The sequence below is a fragment of the Lycorma delicatula genome, chromosome 10 (assembly GCF_047948215.1).
Source record: "Lycorma delicatula isolate Av1 chromosome 10, ASM4794821v1, whole genome shotgun sequence".
Classification (NCBI taxonomy): Eukaryota; Metazoa; Arthropoda; class Insecta; order Hemiptera; family Fulgoridae; genus Lycorma; species Lycorma delicatula.
Genome location: NC_134464.1, coordinates 6341373 through 6358130, shown reverse-complemented (window position 1 = coordinate 6358130; position 16758 = coordinate 6341373). Strand labels below are relative to the sequence as shown.

The 16758-nt window shown below is 29.4% G+C and overlaps 1 protein-coding gene across 2 annotated transcripts in view; it reads right to left on the bottom strand.

Moving 5' to 3' along the window:
- LOC142331531 (sialin-like) overlaps nucleotides 1-16758 on the bottom strand; it is a 44725-nt gene that overhangs the window by 15669 nt on the left and 12298 nt on the right. For both annotated transcript variants that reach the window (XM_075377514.1, XM_075377515.1), the window contains 4 exons: nucleotides 14157-14390; nucleotides 10553-10727; nucleotides 7504-7631; nucleotides 4401-4524 (listed from right to left, as the gene is read on the bottom strand). In XM_075377514.1, the coding sequence (XP_075233629.1) occupies nucleotides 4401-4524; nucleotides 7504-7631; nucleotides 10553-10727; nucleotides 14157-14390 (661 nt within the window). The remainder of the gene's footprint in view (nucleotides 1-4400; nucleotides 4525-7503; nucleotides 7632-10552; nucleotides 10728-14156; nucleotides 14391-16758) is intronic.

Genomic DNA, 16758 nt, shown 5'->3' with positions numbered 1-16758 from the left:
TATTCTCATTAAAAAAATGTAATTTTTTAACGGTTCAAAGTTAAGAAAACATAAACACACAGATGCGCAGAAACTCGATAGGGAATGGCCTGTGAAGTAGTGTGGGCAATGTTAGTACGGTAGGGGGGGATAGTACGATTGACGTTCAAGGACTGAGTAGAAGCAGGAATTCATTTCCCTTCTTGCGTTCGTGTAGTTGACCCGTACGTTGTTACCGTGTCAGCAGGTTAAACGGTTTTTTCTAAACTAATTTTGTTTCAATAACGGAATTTTTAAATAATTAATCCTCCTAATGTCTCATCCAGGACTCACACGTAGATTGGGAAGAGGAATACCTCTAAAAAGCCAAAGCAAATGTATAATAATGAATGTCTACAGAAAAATAGTAGAAAATCCAGTGATGGTACATGCAGAAATTCAAGCTCGCGTAGCAGACCTTTGTGGAGTATCTGTTTATATTGTGGATAAAGTGATAACAGAATCAAATAAACCTGGAGAAAATAAGAATTTTAGTACGCCTAGAAAAACTCATATTAGAATAAAAATAAAAGTTAACATCAATAAATTCCAAAGATGCACGTTACGAAATATCATAAACAATTTTCAGGTACAACATAAAGCCCTGCCGACATTAAAAAATAATTCGTTTTAAAAAACGAACACCCAGATTTGCCGATGAATTACAATCACGAAATGAAGGAAAATTCCAAGTAGTATGGGTTTTAGATGTAAGAAAACTGAAAATGATCATCTACAGACAGGAAGGAAAACCGATAATCTTTTCAGATGAATCTTATATTCATTCGACTCATGGGAAAAGTTACGGTTGGACTGATGGCTCAAATAAAAGCAATAAAACACTGGTATCCAAAGGATCGAAGCTGATATTGGTTTATGATGGCAGTGAAGCAATAGAAATTCAAAATACTATTTTAATTTTTACATCGGGCCAAAAAGAAACGAGAATACCGAAACAACATGAATACTGATAATTACAAAAAAATGGCTAAGAACAATGCTAATCCCAAATCTTCCACGTCGATCTGTTTTGTAATCGATAATGCTTGGTACCACAACGTAAAATTACACACGGTGTCGAATTCAAACAGTAAAAAACATGAACTGTTAGAGCGACTTGGAAACAGAAATATTCCTTGTTCAGCAGATATGTTAAAAACATAACTGTACGAATTAATAAGCCCCAGTGTGAAGAATACTACTTCCATAGAATATTGAAGGATCACGGTCATAAAATAAGATTGCTATCCTACCATCCTGAAATTAACCCGATTTAGTTGATTTGAGTGAAAATAAAGTCGGGTAGCAGACGAAACTGTCTGATATAAAATAAATTTTCTTAACTGCCAGCGGAAAATTGGAAGCAATGTTGCAAACGTGCACTAACAATAGAAAAAAGTTATTATGAAACAGATCGAGTTGTCGACATGCAAACTGAAAGGTTTATAGTTTGCGTTAATGACAGTGGCAGTGATGAGAGCGCCGATGAATCGGTCATCGAACAAGGATGATATGGATAGGATTGAGCTGTTTGATTAAAATATCGTACTATCTCTTTCTGTTACTTATATAAATAAAAAAAAAACTTGTACAGAATAAATGAAATTTCAAAAAGCAATAAAAATTGTAAAACTAAAAAAATTAAATATTTTAGCAATTTAGATTAAAAAAAAAATAGATTAAACAAACAACAAATATAACAAAAGAGAAACGGTCAGATGTTATGTATCTGTGAGCTTCAGCATGCTGAGTATACGCACGCACCCACACAAAACGTACTTGCATGTGTTGAGTGTGGCCGATCCTCTGTTCCTCCGGCCGTTGTATACCGATCCATCGCCACCCAAGCATAGACTTAGTGTTTACGCTTTCATAACTTTCATAACAGCCTAATAAAAGTTAATAAAATCAACACTTTAATTAAAAAAACTATTGATGTGGACACTACATGATTTCCTTGTACGTCCTATTAAATTACAACGTACACATTTTTTGCTGCTAAAAATTTCCTTAGCATTTTATATTAGTTTATATATTAATTTTTTTAACGTCGCTCAAGTAGTAGATATGTGGTGTTAAGCTAGAACGTATTGGATCCGTAACCATGCACACATTTTTTTTAAATTAAATATTTAATTAACTTTTTTTTAATTTAAATATATTGATAAGATACATATGTATGTACATACAGACGTCACGCTGAAACTAGTCAAAATGGATTCAGGGATGGTCAAAATGAATATTTCCGTTGAAATCTGAAAACCGAAATTTTTTACGATTACAATTCTTCCTTTACTTCGTACAAGGAAAGAAAGAAAAACATAATAAATGTATAAATATGAGGAATCATTGCAAAAGTTCACCCTTATAATACTATGTCCTTAAATTTCATTTATGACATTTTCTACTTACGTTCTACTTCCAAACATGGAATAATATTTAAAAATAGTAAATATTACCCAACAACAATATAATAAAACAGTTCTATATCATGATATTAACACTTCAAATAACTCTAATACTGGTTTAAAATAACAGTGTACTTACAAGATAATTTTATGACTTCAGGCTGTTAAAAGGTTTATAATTAAATTATGAATATTGATCACTTACTGGTTTAATTTTTTTTTGTACAATTTATATTATTTTCTATTTTTGTTTTTGTTCAATACATGTCTTTTGAATAATAATGACCTAATAATTATTAAAAAAAACTTTAATACATCACCTACCTAAATGGGATTTTGATGAAATAATCTCCATAGATTTCTATGCGAGTTACTGGTGTCACATTATCAAAATCTTTATTTGTAACTACAACTTAAATTATCCTAAATTGTTTTTTTCTGTGGACAGTCCTGTGTTACCTCAGTATACTGATATCTTGTGTCGTGCCATTTTTTGTTTTGTGGTCATGCTATGATTGATGTAATTTGTTGTGTTGATCATACATTCTTGAGGCATTTGATCTCCTTCCTGTTATTGGTATCTATTTAGGAAAGTATCATTCCTTCAATTTCAATAGGTCTTTTTCATGAGATGGTCTTCCTTTCTTGGAGTTTCTTGAAGTATTGGTCAACAATTGTTTGATTAAAACCTCTCTAAACTGCAGAAATGTGTATTTTCTTCCACACTTCATAGTGCAAAACGTACATATTTACAAGATGTTTAAATTCTTTCTTTTACCAAACCTTCTGCCAGTTTAGTCAAGAGGGTATGTCAAGCATCTGATCCATTTTGTTGGATTCCTCTCATGTAAATGTAGTCATTTATAATTTATGAAACAATGAGTTTTTAATCCTTCCCCTTTAATTCAACTGGAGAAACTCCTCTTACAGTTGACAAACACAGTACCTCTCTTTTTACATAATAAAAAGCATAATTTTTCCTGTCTTTTACTGACCACTATAATTTCATCTTTTTTTCATTTTTGTGCAGCAAAACTTTTAGGGGCTCCCTTTCTGTCTCACCTAACAGTTCCCACCAGATCTTCTAGGGCGATTGCTAATTCTGGACTGTAATAAAGATTGCATGAATTCACACAATATCCTTTGTGAATTAGGTCATTCATCAAAGTTAAAGTAACATTTATCACATGCCCATAATTTGGATTCTGTATTGTTTCAGTTTTACTTCCTGTATGTACAGAGAATTTGTAAATATAGTCAGATGTGGATTCAAAGTAAACATATGTTTTGATGCCAAATCTAGAACATTTGGTTAGAATAAATTGTAGGAAGCTCAATCAAAGTGACAAAAAATATAACACTCAAGGGTTGGAGTACAAACAATATATTGTAACATAACACACCCTGTAAGAACTGAATCAGCTGGCATTTCATTATTATGATCCTAGGGTGTTACACTGAACTAAGAACTACCAAATAGTGCTATCTATCATTGTAAAATACTATTAAGACATATTTTATGTAAAATGACGGGATTATTATGATAAAGAAAGAATTAAAATCAACAAAAAGCTGATCGCTGAATATTTTGACAAAGTGTCATTATGAATTCAGCCAAATCATAACATTACAACAAAGTCCAGTTAGGGGATATTCATTAAATACACAAAGATGTAAAAGGAAAAAATACTCTTTTCTAATAAATCTGTTCTAAATTAGACAACTTTAAAAGTACTAACCATATATTGAATAAGTGCCACAAAATGTATCCAAAAAAACTTTAACAACTACAGAAGAGCAGAGAATGAAAATGTTTTACTGTATATTTCTCAAGTCTATGTACTCTTCATAAAGGTTAATAAGAGTGGATTTAAGAAGTTGCTGATTTATTAATATTTTTAGTTTAAGTTTTTATTACAAAAGAGATCATTTATTGTTTTTTTTTAATTATATTTTTTTACCTACAGAACTTACCGTGCAAGAATGTAGGCAACTCTGTCAATAATGTGAACATTCCCCAATTTCCACAAAAATGAGTAACAATCACAGCCCAAACAGGTGTAGAAGTTAGCATTTTTCTCCAAGGAACGATCACCTTCTAAAAAAAAAGTCAGTTTTAAATTCAATCATTTTCAAAGGTAACACTCTGTTAACTACAGTTGAGGCTCGGTTCAATTGCTAACCTGTAAAAAATTTATTCAAAAAAAAAAAACATTACATTATGTTTTTAATCATTTATTTATTCCATATTTAATATATAAACTTTTTTTTTTTTTTACATTATATGCTGCATAAATTCATAAAAGCATACTTATCAATTTATACCTATTCAGTGTAATAATTCATTATTTATCATCACATTGTGTGGCTTTAAGGAAAATCTTAATTTTATCTGTATGTTATATATTATAATAACATATGGTTTATGACTTCTGCTTTAGCAATCTACAGCAATGACAATTTAATTTAAAATAAAATACGTGGTCTGTAAATAAAGTAATGAGACTGGTTCAGAAAAACCTTTTATTTACCATCCAATTGTAGGACACACCGTTGAAATAGTTCTCTTGGGAAGCCATGCAATGCTTCAAATGGCTTTTCCACTGCTTGTAGCATTGTTGGAACTCAGAAACCGGAATGTCCTTCAGATGGTTGGTTACATGTTTTCTACTGTCCAAAATTGCAAGTCATGGGTATGAACTACAGCTGAGTTCACTAAGGGAACTAGGACTAAATTTCATTGTTGCGAATAACACAATAACGGTGGTATGTTATCTTCAATTTGCCTCAAATTGTGAGAAATTTACAAGAATTTTGGCTCAAATAAATGTAGAACTAGGCACAGGGTTCTTGCTTTCGCAAACTCAGTTAGCTAGTTCAGAGGGAAACTAAGTAGGACATTCAAGATGTCCGGATGAGGCCTGCAGCGAAGGCAAAAGCTGAGTTTAAAATTCACCGATGTAAATGTCTACTAAGGCATTTACATCAGTGGCATCCCAATGAGGCCTGGCTTATTATATGAGATGTAAAAAGTTAGAGGGCAAAAGATGACACCCGTTAAAGCCCATTAGGGCTATAACAAGAGGGGGGGGGGTTGGTGTGGTAACTGGAAGCGTCACAAGGCGGGTATCTTTTTCCTTTGGGGTTGGGATGTTCCAAAATGGTGTCCTTTGAGGTGTTTTTTTAAAGTCGGGAACAGGAAAAAGTCGCAGGGACTCAAGTCAGTGAATAAGGTGGTTGAGGAACTACAGGAATGTTTTTCTTTGCCAAAAACTAATTAATTGAGAGTACAGTATGACGAGGTGCATTGTCATGATGCAGCATCCAGTTGTCTTTGATGGCTTGTCTCACACGGGCAATTCTTTTCTGTAGTCTTCCAAGAATTTCTTGGTTAGCATATTTATTTAAAGTATGTCTTGTAGGCAAAAACTCCCTATGGACAATGGTATTATCAAAGAAACTAAGAAACTATCAAAGAAACAAATTAGCAAAATTTTGATTTTTGATTTCCATTTTTGGGGCATGGTGAGTTTGAAAGTGTGCCACTCCTTGCTCTGACATTTTGTTTCTGGGTCATACTCAAATATCCAAGATTCATCACCAGTAATAGACATACATCCTGATCCTGACTTTTTAGAAAGTCAGGATCAGTTTCAATTCGCCCTAGAAGATCACGGCACTCTTCCACCATGTTGTTCCACAGCGAGAACAAAATTTGTTCATTTTGGGACAAATTTTGCACAAACTTTTTTCATGTCCAAATTTGTTTGTCAAAATTTGATGGACTGTGGTATGGTTCAAATTCAATTGTTCTGCAATCTTTCTGACAGTTAGTCGCTGGTCGTATCATATCAAGTCTCCGATTTGCTCAACATTGTCATCACTTTTTGATGTTAACAGTCTGTTATGTTAACAGTCATTCTCACAGAGTTTAATACAAAACTTGATTGCACAATGTTGCTCATAATTATTATCACCCATTTTTGTAAAGTACTACAAAAAGTCATTTCACAAAAAGTTTGTTTATGTCTCATGTAACAACAATAGATTAAAAATATTAATACCTAATATAAATCAGCTGTTTATATAACCATGTTTACTAGTAAACTTTACAGTGTTGCCACTACTTTGGCTGTCAAAAAAACTAGTTTCATTACTTTATTTACAAACCTCGTATAATTACAGCTGTTAAGAGAAATAAATAAATAATCATAACATTTATTTATAAAGAAATATACTTATCATATTGTAAAAAAAGAAAATTAAATGAAAATATTTTAATAGTTTGAATAATATTTTAACCAAACTATTACAGATTGGTTTTTTTAACATTAACTATCTGTATGACAGAATACTTGTTCGCATATTTTAAATGGTGGTTCCATTCACCTATTTCAAAAAAGGTAATTTCTTAAAAAGGTAAGCACCTTTTCCATCAGTTAATGTGTGCACAACAGAGTTGTTTTTGTCTGCGGTGAATTCAATACTGAACGTTTACAAAAACTCTATTGATCTTGTTATAAATAAATTTTATTATTATGGACACATATTAATGATTTACTGTATTTTGAATGACAATTTTATTATATCATTTTATCATATCTTATGTACAGTGAGTTTCACAGTAAAAATTGAATGATGGACCATTTAAAAAAATCTACAGCTGTTTTTCTGATGCAATGTTTACCTTTGTCTGGGATTTTGTTTAAGAATGTGTTCTTAAACATCCGGTTATAAACATTACTGACATTTTACAAAAAACTACATTAAAGAGAAGAGACAATTTTTCAACACAAATTCTACTTCAGCAACGTACAACTTTCAGCAAATCAATAATACTGTTATTGTTACTTTTCCCTTCACATCCCAGACATACAATTAAACTAAAAATAATTAGCAGTAAGCATCAGCACTCAACCAAAGATAAGGATTAGGAACAACTTTAAGGTACTATATCAGAACATTTCACTGAATAATATTCATTTAATTAATGGGATATGTAATTTAATACTTATTTCTAATACATGATCAAATGTATATAGAATATATGATTTAAAAGAACTGAAAACCATGATACCTCACTGGTAATTTGTTTAGTAGAATTTTTTATATACTCCAGTTCTTCATTAGAGATATATTTATCATGAGCTGGATCATTTTTAATAATTTTTCCACAAACAATTGCCCAAATCAAAGAAAACAATCCTTTATTAAACAAACAAATAATCAGTGATAAACAATTAAAAAAAATTAAATCGTTTAGTTTCTAAATAAAGAAAATATATTTATAGATCTTTTCAAAGATAATACACAATTTCTTCACGAGTGGTGAAGTTACTGATGCCATCCTATTTTTAGAGGTAAGGAAAATGCTATAGTATGAGGTTAAGAAAGTTTTTTCTACTGTAGTGTTATAAAAGAAATTAATACTTTACATTTTGAATGTAATGAATCCTTGGTTTCTTATCGTATGAAGAATTTATTATATAATGCAGTTAACGGCTTTATTTGATGTCTAGTTTATAAAAGATGATTTTTTGATTTTATTGAATAAAATACTGTTCTCAACCCTTGAGAATGGAATAAACTAAAAAAATATTTTAATTTTCTAAAAGAAATAAAAACTGATAAATACTGATTTTTACCACTGTGGAACGTGGAACATAATTAAGCATATAATATTATTAATGTAGCTTAAATTAATTACAACTAACTTAAAATAGAATAGAGATTTTAGTAACATATTTACAGTTTATATTTTGAAGATTAAGGTTACTCTACCATTTGGGCAAGTTAACATCATCAAGTTAACATAATCAAACAGTTTTGATTATCGATAACAAAATACCTTACAAAAGTTACTATGATTCAAATTATTGACGATTAATAATCAAATATATTAGTGGAGAATTCACAGAGGGCTTCTCATTCATTTCATGAGAAAAATTTGGTGCAACAACTAATGCTAATTGCTAAAAATGTAATAATTACTAGTTTAGACACTAATGTCACTCAACAAATTAAAAAAAAAATTGTAAACACGGTTGCATAGTAATGTTGTATGTAAGTAGTGTTGGCACAAGTAGTAGTGAAACTGGAGAGAGTAGTGTACTAAGATAGGAAATCTTAGGTAACAATAACTCTATACGCCAGCTCAGCTTTCTAATCTTGGATGGGTATTATTAATCTTCCATATAACATTAACTAATTACAAATAAATATAACTCATTAGTTATACATCTTCTGTCCATATTTTTCAACATCTGTTTTCTTAAAGTGATTATTACAATTTACCATTCCTGATACTTCAGTATTTCTTATTTTATTTTATCTCATCATAATACTATATTCATCATTTGATCTGCATGTTTTGCATATGAATAGAAACAATATTTTCTCAAAAAAACATTTTGTAAAAAACAATGTAATAATGCGATTCAATTTGAACAAACATTCATTTCACAAAAATACTTTTTAGTCTTTAATTATTCCAAGAACAGATTGTTGATGTTAAATACAAAGATACAGGGTACTGGGCATCCTTCATAGAACCGATTTGGTTTATTCATGTGATCCCTTTTTGGTCCAATCAAAATAAATTTTTTTAATAACATTTACAATTTACACAACCCTTCAATGTTCAGATCTGCAAAAAATAATCACTTAGTTTAGCAGATTAAATAAATGATAAATCAACTAAATAATTTACTGAGCAAATGAGTACTGTAAATAGAAATTTGATTAGGTGTGAAACAATGAATTTTAATATCACAGAGACCAGAATCTTACCGATTTTAATCAACATTCTTCTATGGGTTTTTAAAATTTTTGAAATAGTACTGAATTCCCCATTTTTAACACACGCCACACAGGATTATACTTTTTTTTTGTATGACTGGCCAAAAAGGAATGTAATGTATTTAGGGTGTATGCATGTTTATTCCGCTGTAGCAGCTCAACGGTTGAATCGATATAGATGTATGACCCCATGCTGGATTCGTTATGTTGCCAGGAGTGTCATAGGCTATATAAATAAATAAATATATGTTTAAATAAATATAAAAAGATTTTTACTATATACATAACTGTCACCCGCATTCTCTTTAATTATCCTATATTGGTTAATTATCTTTAATTTAAAGTGAAAAAAAAAAAAATGGCTTACTTGCCAAATATGAGGATCAATGTAGTTAGTTTGACAGAGAATCTATAACATAGTTCTAAAAGATTTCAAAGCATAATTACACAATTAAAAAGCATGAGTACATAGTTTTTAAGTTAGTATATTTCATCATAAATTAATTTTATTCAGGGCTTTTATTTTTCAATTCCATGAAAATAATAAAAGTTTTCTTTGTATTCATGTTTCCATGTAGATCAATTTAAACTTGTAATCTTTTATTGTGTGAAGACCATTTCCAGTTTAAATAATTGTATAAGTTGTATAATAAATAATAGAAACTCTCCAACTAAGCAGAAGCAATGTATGCGATGCATAGTCTCTTGCCAAAAAGGATATATAAATTTGATGCTTCAGATTTTTTTTCTTCTTTCTTATGGCTCTGAGAAACAAGAGGCACTAGTCAAGAGTGATCTTTCTGAGAGAAATGACAATCTTTGTATGCCAACATTCAACAATATGTTTGTCTTTGTGGTGAAGGCAACATCACTTTTCCTTAGTAAACCTAGTGCGGGATGTTTTATCTTGACAGTGGCTATGTCATTTTTGGGAGCAACTATTAAATTTTATCTCATGTTGTCATTTTGACTTCTTAGCAACCAAAGATTACCTTAATATTTCAGTGTGGGGGAATGTCAAGAATTGTGAATACAATTCTCACGTAGCTATTATTGAAGATTTAATGATATGAATCATCTCTGTGTTTGCCAATATTAATGCATATTACATGTGAAGATTTAGAATAAGTTTAGATTATACAAATGCACATGTTGAATCTCAGGGATTTTAATAACCCACTGTTAAGAATGATTTATCTTATTCTAGCTGAATCTTAATCCCGAGTAATAAAAAATCTAATAGAATTTCTTTGAAATGTTCTTTTGTGGAAATTATTATATACTGTAATTGTATTACTTAAAAATTATACATTTTTTTCTTTACACACCTGTAATATAAAAAACTGCAGGCCATCCCAAATACTTAGCAATGTATCCAGCACTCGCAGATGTGTACACATTGCCAAAAAAGCAGCCAGATATAGCAAATGAAGCTAATGATGTGCGTTCATAAATTGGTGCCCATTTTGACCATATTTCATTCATGGCTGGAAATACCATACCCTGAAATATAAATTGTAATTTTAATAAATAATGATAATTGAACAAAATATCAATCCACATTCATTACAGAGAAATATATTTTCTTAAATTGTTCTTTCTCCATCCTAAAAACACATGACACACAAGATTTTTATTACATATTATACTATTAGTTACTTATGCTATAATAGTGTTATAAATATTTGTTATCTACAAATCTTCTTATTTCTTTGAATCTTCTTAATTAAAATACTTCATCTTTTATTATTTGAATTAATCATTTTTTTTTTAAGTAGATCTTTAATGACAGATGAAATCAAGTTTACAGTAACCTGTTTTAAATTTATAATACTTTCAAATCAGGTTTAATGTTTTAAATTTTATTTTTTATTTTTTTTTTGCCTTCAGTCATTTGACTGGTTTGATGCAGCTCTCCAAGATTCCCTATCTAGCGCTAGTCGTTTCATTTCAGTATACCCTCTACATCCTACATCCCTAACAATTTGTTTTATATATTCCAAAAGTGGCCTGCCTACACAATTTTTTCCTTCTACCTGTCCTTCCAATATTAAAGCGACTATTCCAGGATGCCTTAGTATGTGGCCTATAAGTCTGTCTCTTCTTTTAACTATATTCTTCCAAATGCTTCTTTCTTCATCTATTTGCCGCAATACCTATTTATTTGTCACTTTATCCACCCATCTAATTTTTAACATTCTCCTATAGCACCACATTTCAAAAGCTTCTAATCTTTTCTTCTCAGATACTCCGATCGTCCAAGTTTCACTTCCATATAAAGCGACACTCCAAACATACACTTTCAAAAATCTTTTCCTGACATTTAAATTAATTTTTGATCTAAACAAATTATATTTCCTACTGAAGGCTCGTTTCGCTTGTGCTATTCGTCATTTTATATCGCTCCTGCTTCATCCTTAGTAATTCTACTTCCCAAATAACAAAATTCTTCTACCTCCATAATCTTTTCTCCTCTTATTTTCACATTCAGTGGTCCATCTTTGTTATTTCTACTACATTTCATTATTTTTGTTTTGTTCTTTATTTTCATGCGATAGTTCTTGCGTAGGACTTCATCTATGCTGTTCATTGTTTCTTCTAAATCCTTTTTACTCTCGGCTAGAATTACTATATCATCAGCAAATCGTAGCATCTTAATATTTTCACCTTGTACTGTTACTCCGAATCTAAATTGTTCTTTAACATCTTTAACTGCTAGTTCCATGTAAAGATTAAAAAGTAACGGAGACAGGGAAGATCCTTGTCAGACTCCCTTTCTTATTACGGCTTCTTTCTTATGTTCTTAAATTATTACTGTTGCTGTTTGGTTCCAGTACATGTTAGCAATTGTTCTTCTATCTCTGTATTTGAACCCTAATTTTTTTAAAATGCTGAACATTTTATTCCAGTCTACATTATCGAATGCCTTTTCTAGGTCTATAAACGCCAAGTATGTTGGTTTGTTTTTCTTTAATCTTCCTTCTACTATTAATCTGAGGCCTAAAATTGCTTCCCTTGTCCCTATACTTTTAAATTTTTATCAAATCATAAGCCCAAAGGCCAAGGAAGAAATGAAAATAAAAATTCAGTATTTCTTTATATTGTTGATACTTTCCTTTTTATTTAAACATAATAAAGTTCAAATTTTATATTAACAAATTTAATTTTAAAAACATTTATAAAAAAATTGTATAATTAAATAAGAAAATTTCATTAAAAAAAAATGTCTTTATTTAAACTATAAATTAGTAATAAATAACATTTGTACATATTAATTTTTTTTTTCTAATAATACTAAGATTGTATTAAAAAAATGTGTTTAATTAATTTTCCTGTTATAATTTTTGAATTATTATTACATAACGTATTGATTATGTATTATTACATAAGTGTATCGATAAAGTATATCACAGATCTTAATTGTTATGAGAAAATTAACAAGTTAAATATATATTAAAAATTTTCTTGGGTTAGATATTAACACAAGGTGTAATGAAAAAATATCCGAATGTGGCTCAAACACAAAAATATTTACTTATTTTGTTTAATGACTTCTGATGTAACACAGTTATTCGAGTTTCTCACTTTTAACGGACATTCAGACATCTTGGAAATAGTGATACTAATCTTTAATCTGTACAAATATCCTTATCTTGATCGCTAAATACTGTTTGAATCTTCATTATTTTTTCTCTGCTCAGCTTTTTCAGTCATTTTAAATGGTACTGTAAACATGACAAGAACTACTAACACATTTTACTTTCACAGCTGCTATGGCATTAAAAGTATAATTACAATGCAACCAAAATTAAGTTGAAGTCACATTCCATGACAGTCCACGATAATTTTTGATAACACTGTGTTTATAAAAATGAAAGTCAAATGTTTTCTGTGTTTTGGTTAATTCTTTAACTTAGATTGAAATAATACATATAAAAAAACCAAAAAAAAAATGCAAAAATTAGACTAAGCTTACATGATATTTTGACTTAGTAAATGCAAAAGCAGTTTTTGTTAGTCATTTAAAATATGCACTTTTATATTGCTTTGTTTTAATAGTATGATAATTACATGTTATGTTCTACAAAACTTTATCAGACTTTGTGAATTTTTTGTGACAATAGATATACAATACATAAGCCAATCTAGTATATTAAAAAAATATCGGCCTTCACTAAATGAAAATTTAAGTAACAGCAAAAGTGGTAATCATAATAAAAGAAGACCCAAAGTTCTGGGTGTTTTAAATGTATAAATCGTACACACTATTAAACTGGACAGACCTACCACATAAACATATGGGTAAATACATCCCACAGCACATGAAGGAACTCACCGGGTTGGTCTAGTGGTGAACACATCTTCCCAAATCAGCTGATTTGGAAGTTGAGAGTTCCAGCATTCAAGTCCATTAAGTCAGTTACTTTTACACGGATTTGAATACTAGATCATGGATACCAGTTTTCTTTGGTGGTTGGCTTTCAAATAACCACACACTTCAGGAATGGTTGACCTGAGACTACAAGACTATACTTCATTTACACTCATACATATCCTCTGAAGTATTATCTGAATGGTAATTACTGGAGGCTAAACAGGAAAAAGAAAGAAGATGCACACGAAGAGATCTTTTTTAATTATTAATTTTTTGGTTTTATTCAATGTACAATATTACAAAATAGTGAAATTATCAAATTTATATATCTTACATTTTATGAAGTATGAATATTCTTTAACTAGATAATGTATTTTGTTAAGTTTTCTTATAACAGTCCATTAGATATTTTCAATACTTTCATTACCATTAAAAGGTGACTTTAAAAATAGCAATGATTTTGCTACACTTTTAATAGTTAATATAAAACAAATAAGAATATATCATTGATTAATTAACAACCTACATTTAATGATAAATAAAATCTAGAAACATACCATACATGATCCTAATAGTGCTCTAAGCACTACTATAAAATAGGCATTTATTTTTGATAATTCAGGTATAGCAATGGTCAAGAACGATCCCATAAATGCAGTAATTATTAACACCACTCTTCCACCATAACGAGTCGCTAAACAACCTCCAATAATAAATGAACAAATTGTACCATAGTAATATGAACTCAACACTACTCCTCGAAAGTTTGAGCTGAATTCAAATTCTTTTTCCTAAAATCAAAGTACATATTTTACACATTAATATATAAGAAAAAATAACATTTAAAAAAAAATATTAAGACACTTAAAAAATTTTCATTTTAACTGATGAGACTGTTTATGAGATCTTTAAAAGTTATTTGTTCTATTTCTCTTCTATTGACTCATAAACATAATCAACAGAAATGAGATTTATCTCTAAGAGAATAAAATTTTGATTACATACATACATATATTATTGAGTTCAAAGTAGCAAAATAGTTGAAACAGTAACATTATTTCCTTTCCACTAAGGAAAAATTTAAAAAAAACTAATTTAAAAACTAGTTTTTAATTAAAACTAATTAAAAAAAAAAATGAAATTAATGTTGTTCTGCTCTAAAACTCTTGAAGAAATCTTTATTGTTTTTTACCAATGCAACAAAGAAATCATAGCAACAAGCTAATTTTTCCTAACACAACTCAGTTACTTCTCAACATTGTACCTGCTTCTCAGTAATTTTAACAAGATTGTTTTTTCTCTTATCATATTCTATAACCATCTACGGTTATTACTAGCTTAACCTCCTCCAAGAAACTATAAAAGTTAAATTTATTTATTATCACACTAACCAAGGATAAAGTGACTTCTTGACTGCTCAGTATAATTTAAAAATTATAGGTTCATATATGTAGTTAAATAAAAACTTCAATTAAAATTTTTATTTATAAAACAGCTTCAATTCTTTCCTCAAATTATATATTTAATTCTATTTCAAATGCATTTCACTATCAAATCAGAGATTCTTAACATAATGTAACATTATTTCGCATGAAGAGTAGTATATTTGACAATGAAAGTGCTGAACCAGTTATAATCATTGTTAACTAATTTTTTCAGAAAATTTTCAAAATAAGATATCAGTTAACCTATTGATATCTCCGGTACACAATTAACTGTATGCAATAATAAATAAGTCTCTTTATTCTGATCAAAATGTAATAATAGAGAGGTTATATCAATATAAGATAAATTTGATATTATATGAAATATAACAGACACAAAACACAGTAAAACTTACCATATTAATTTACAATAACCGGTTTTCACAGTATCCCGCATAATTTTTTGTCACTTACACACACACGCACGCATGCACGATAAAATAAATAGAGGCGATTTAAAGTCCTATTAATACTTAAATACAAACACAAGAAATAATATTAAGGTAAAGACATTAAATTTAAAATAAGTAAATTTAATTAGCTTAGATAGAGCTTCTGGTAATTTAGTATTAAGATATATTGTGAATTAAAGAAACTTTTAGCAATTACATGCAAAATGATAATGATATTGTTAAGATACAGCTTTAAAAAAAAATTGACAATAGTTTACAGTTTCAGATATGTAAACCGTGGGTAAATTCTACTATTATAAAAGTTATCCAAGATAAAGATAACCCTTTTAGAAAATGGAACAATAAACCAATAAATAGGCTTAGAAATGAATATATTTGGGACAGAAAATATAAATTTTACGAGTCAGAAATTATAAAAAATAAATCCAACCTGAAAAAATTATGGCAGGTGATAAAAAAGTATAACAGGAGAAAATACAAGAATAGATGAGATAGTATGGTTATTAAATAATACTTGTGATTTCTGGGTTCTGATATTACTACGGCATTTGCTTATAGTAGCGTACTGGTTGTAAAACAAACTTAGCCGACTTGTGTTGATTTAAAATTGAATATAAACTGTAATCAGTTAATTTTTATTTACCTGCAGCAACAACTGAAGTTTTTAAGGAATTTACCTGCAGCAACGATTGAAATTATTAATGAAATACTATACAAATAAATAACAAATCTGGAATTGAGCTTGTGATTTAAGGAATTATCCCTTTATTAGCTAGATTCATAAATTTCTGCTTACAGAAAGGGTTCCCTAATCTAATTAAAGTAGGCATATTTAGACCTATCTATAAAAATGGAGATCATAAATTGTTAGGAAACAGATAGGCTATGCTACTAGTGTTAGAAAACGTATGCGAGATATACATAGTGAATCGTCTTAATAGATATTTGTATGATAATAATCTACTTAGCGACTGTCAGTTTAGTTATCAAAAGTTGGTAATCTGCGTGTAAATTTTTGTAAAATTAACAAAAACATTAAAAAATGTTTAATGATTGCTTGCATGATGGAAATCATGTTTTAGCCGCTTTCATTGATTTCAACAAAACATTGATGAAACAAGATTTCTCAATCTTGAAACACTGTTTGATAAAGATTGGAGTGGAAGGACCTTATTTGTAAATGTTTGAAAATTATTTAAAAAGCAGGAAGTTTGTGGTAAGGATTGGTTCTAGTTTGAGCGATCCTGTTGAAATTGATGTTG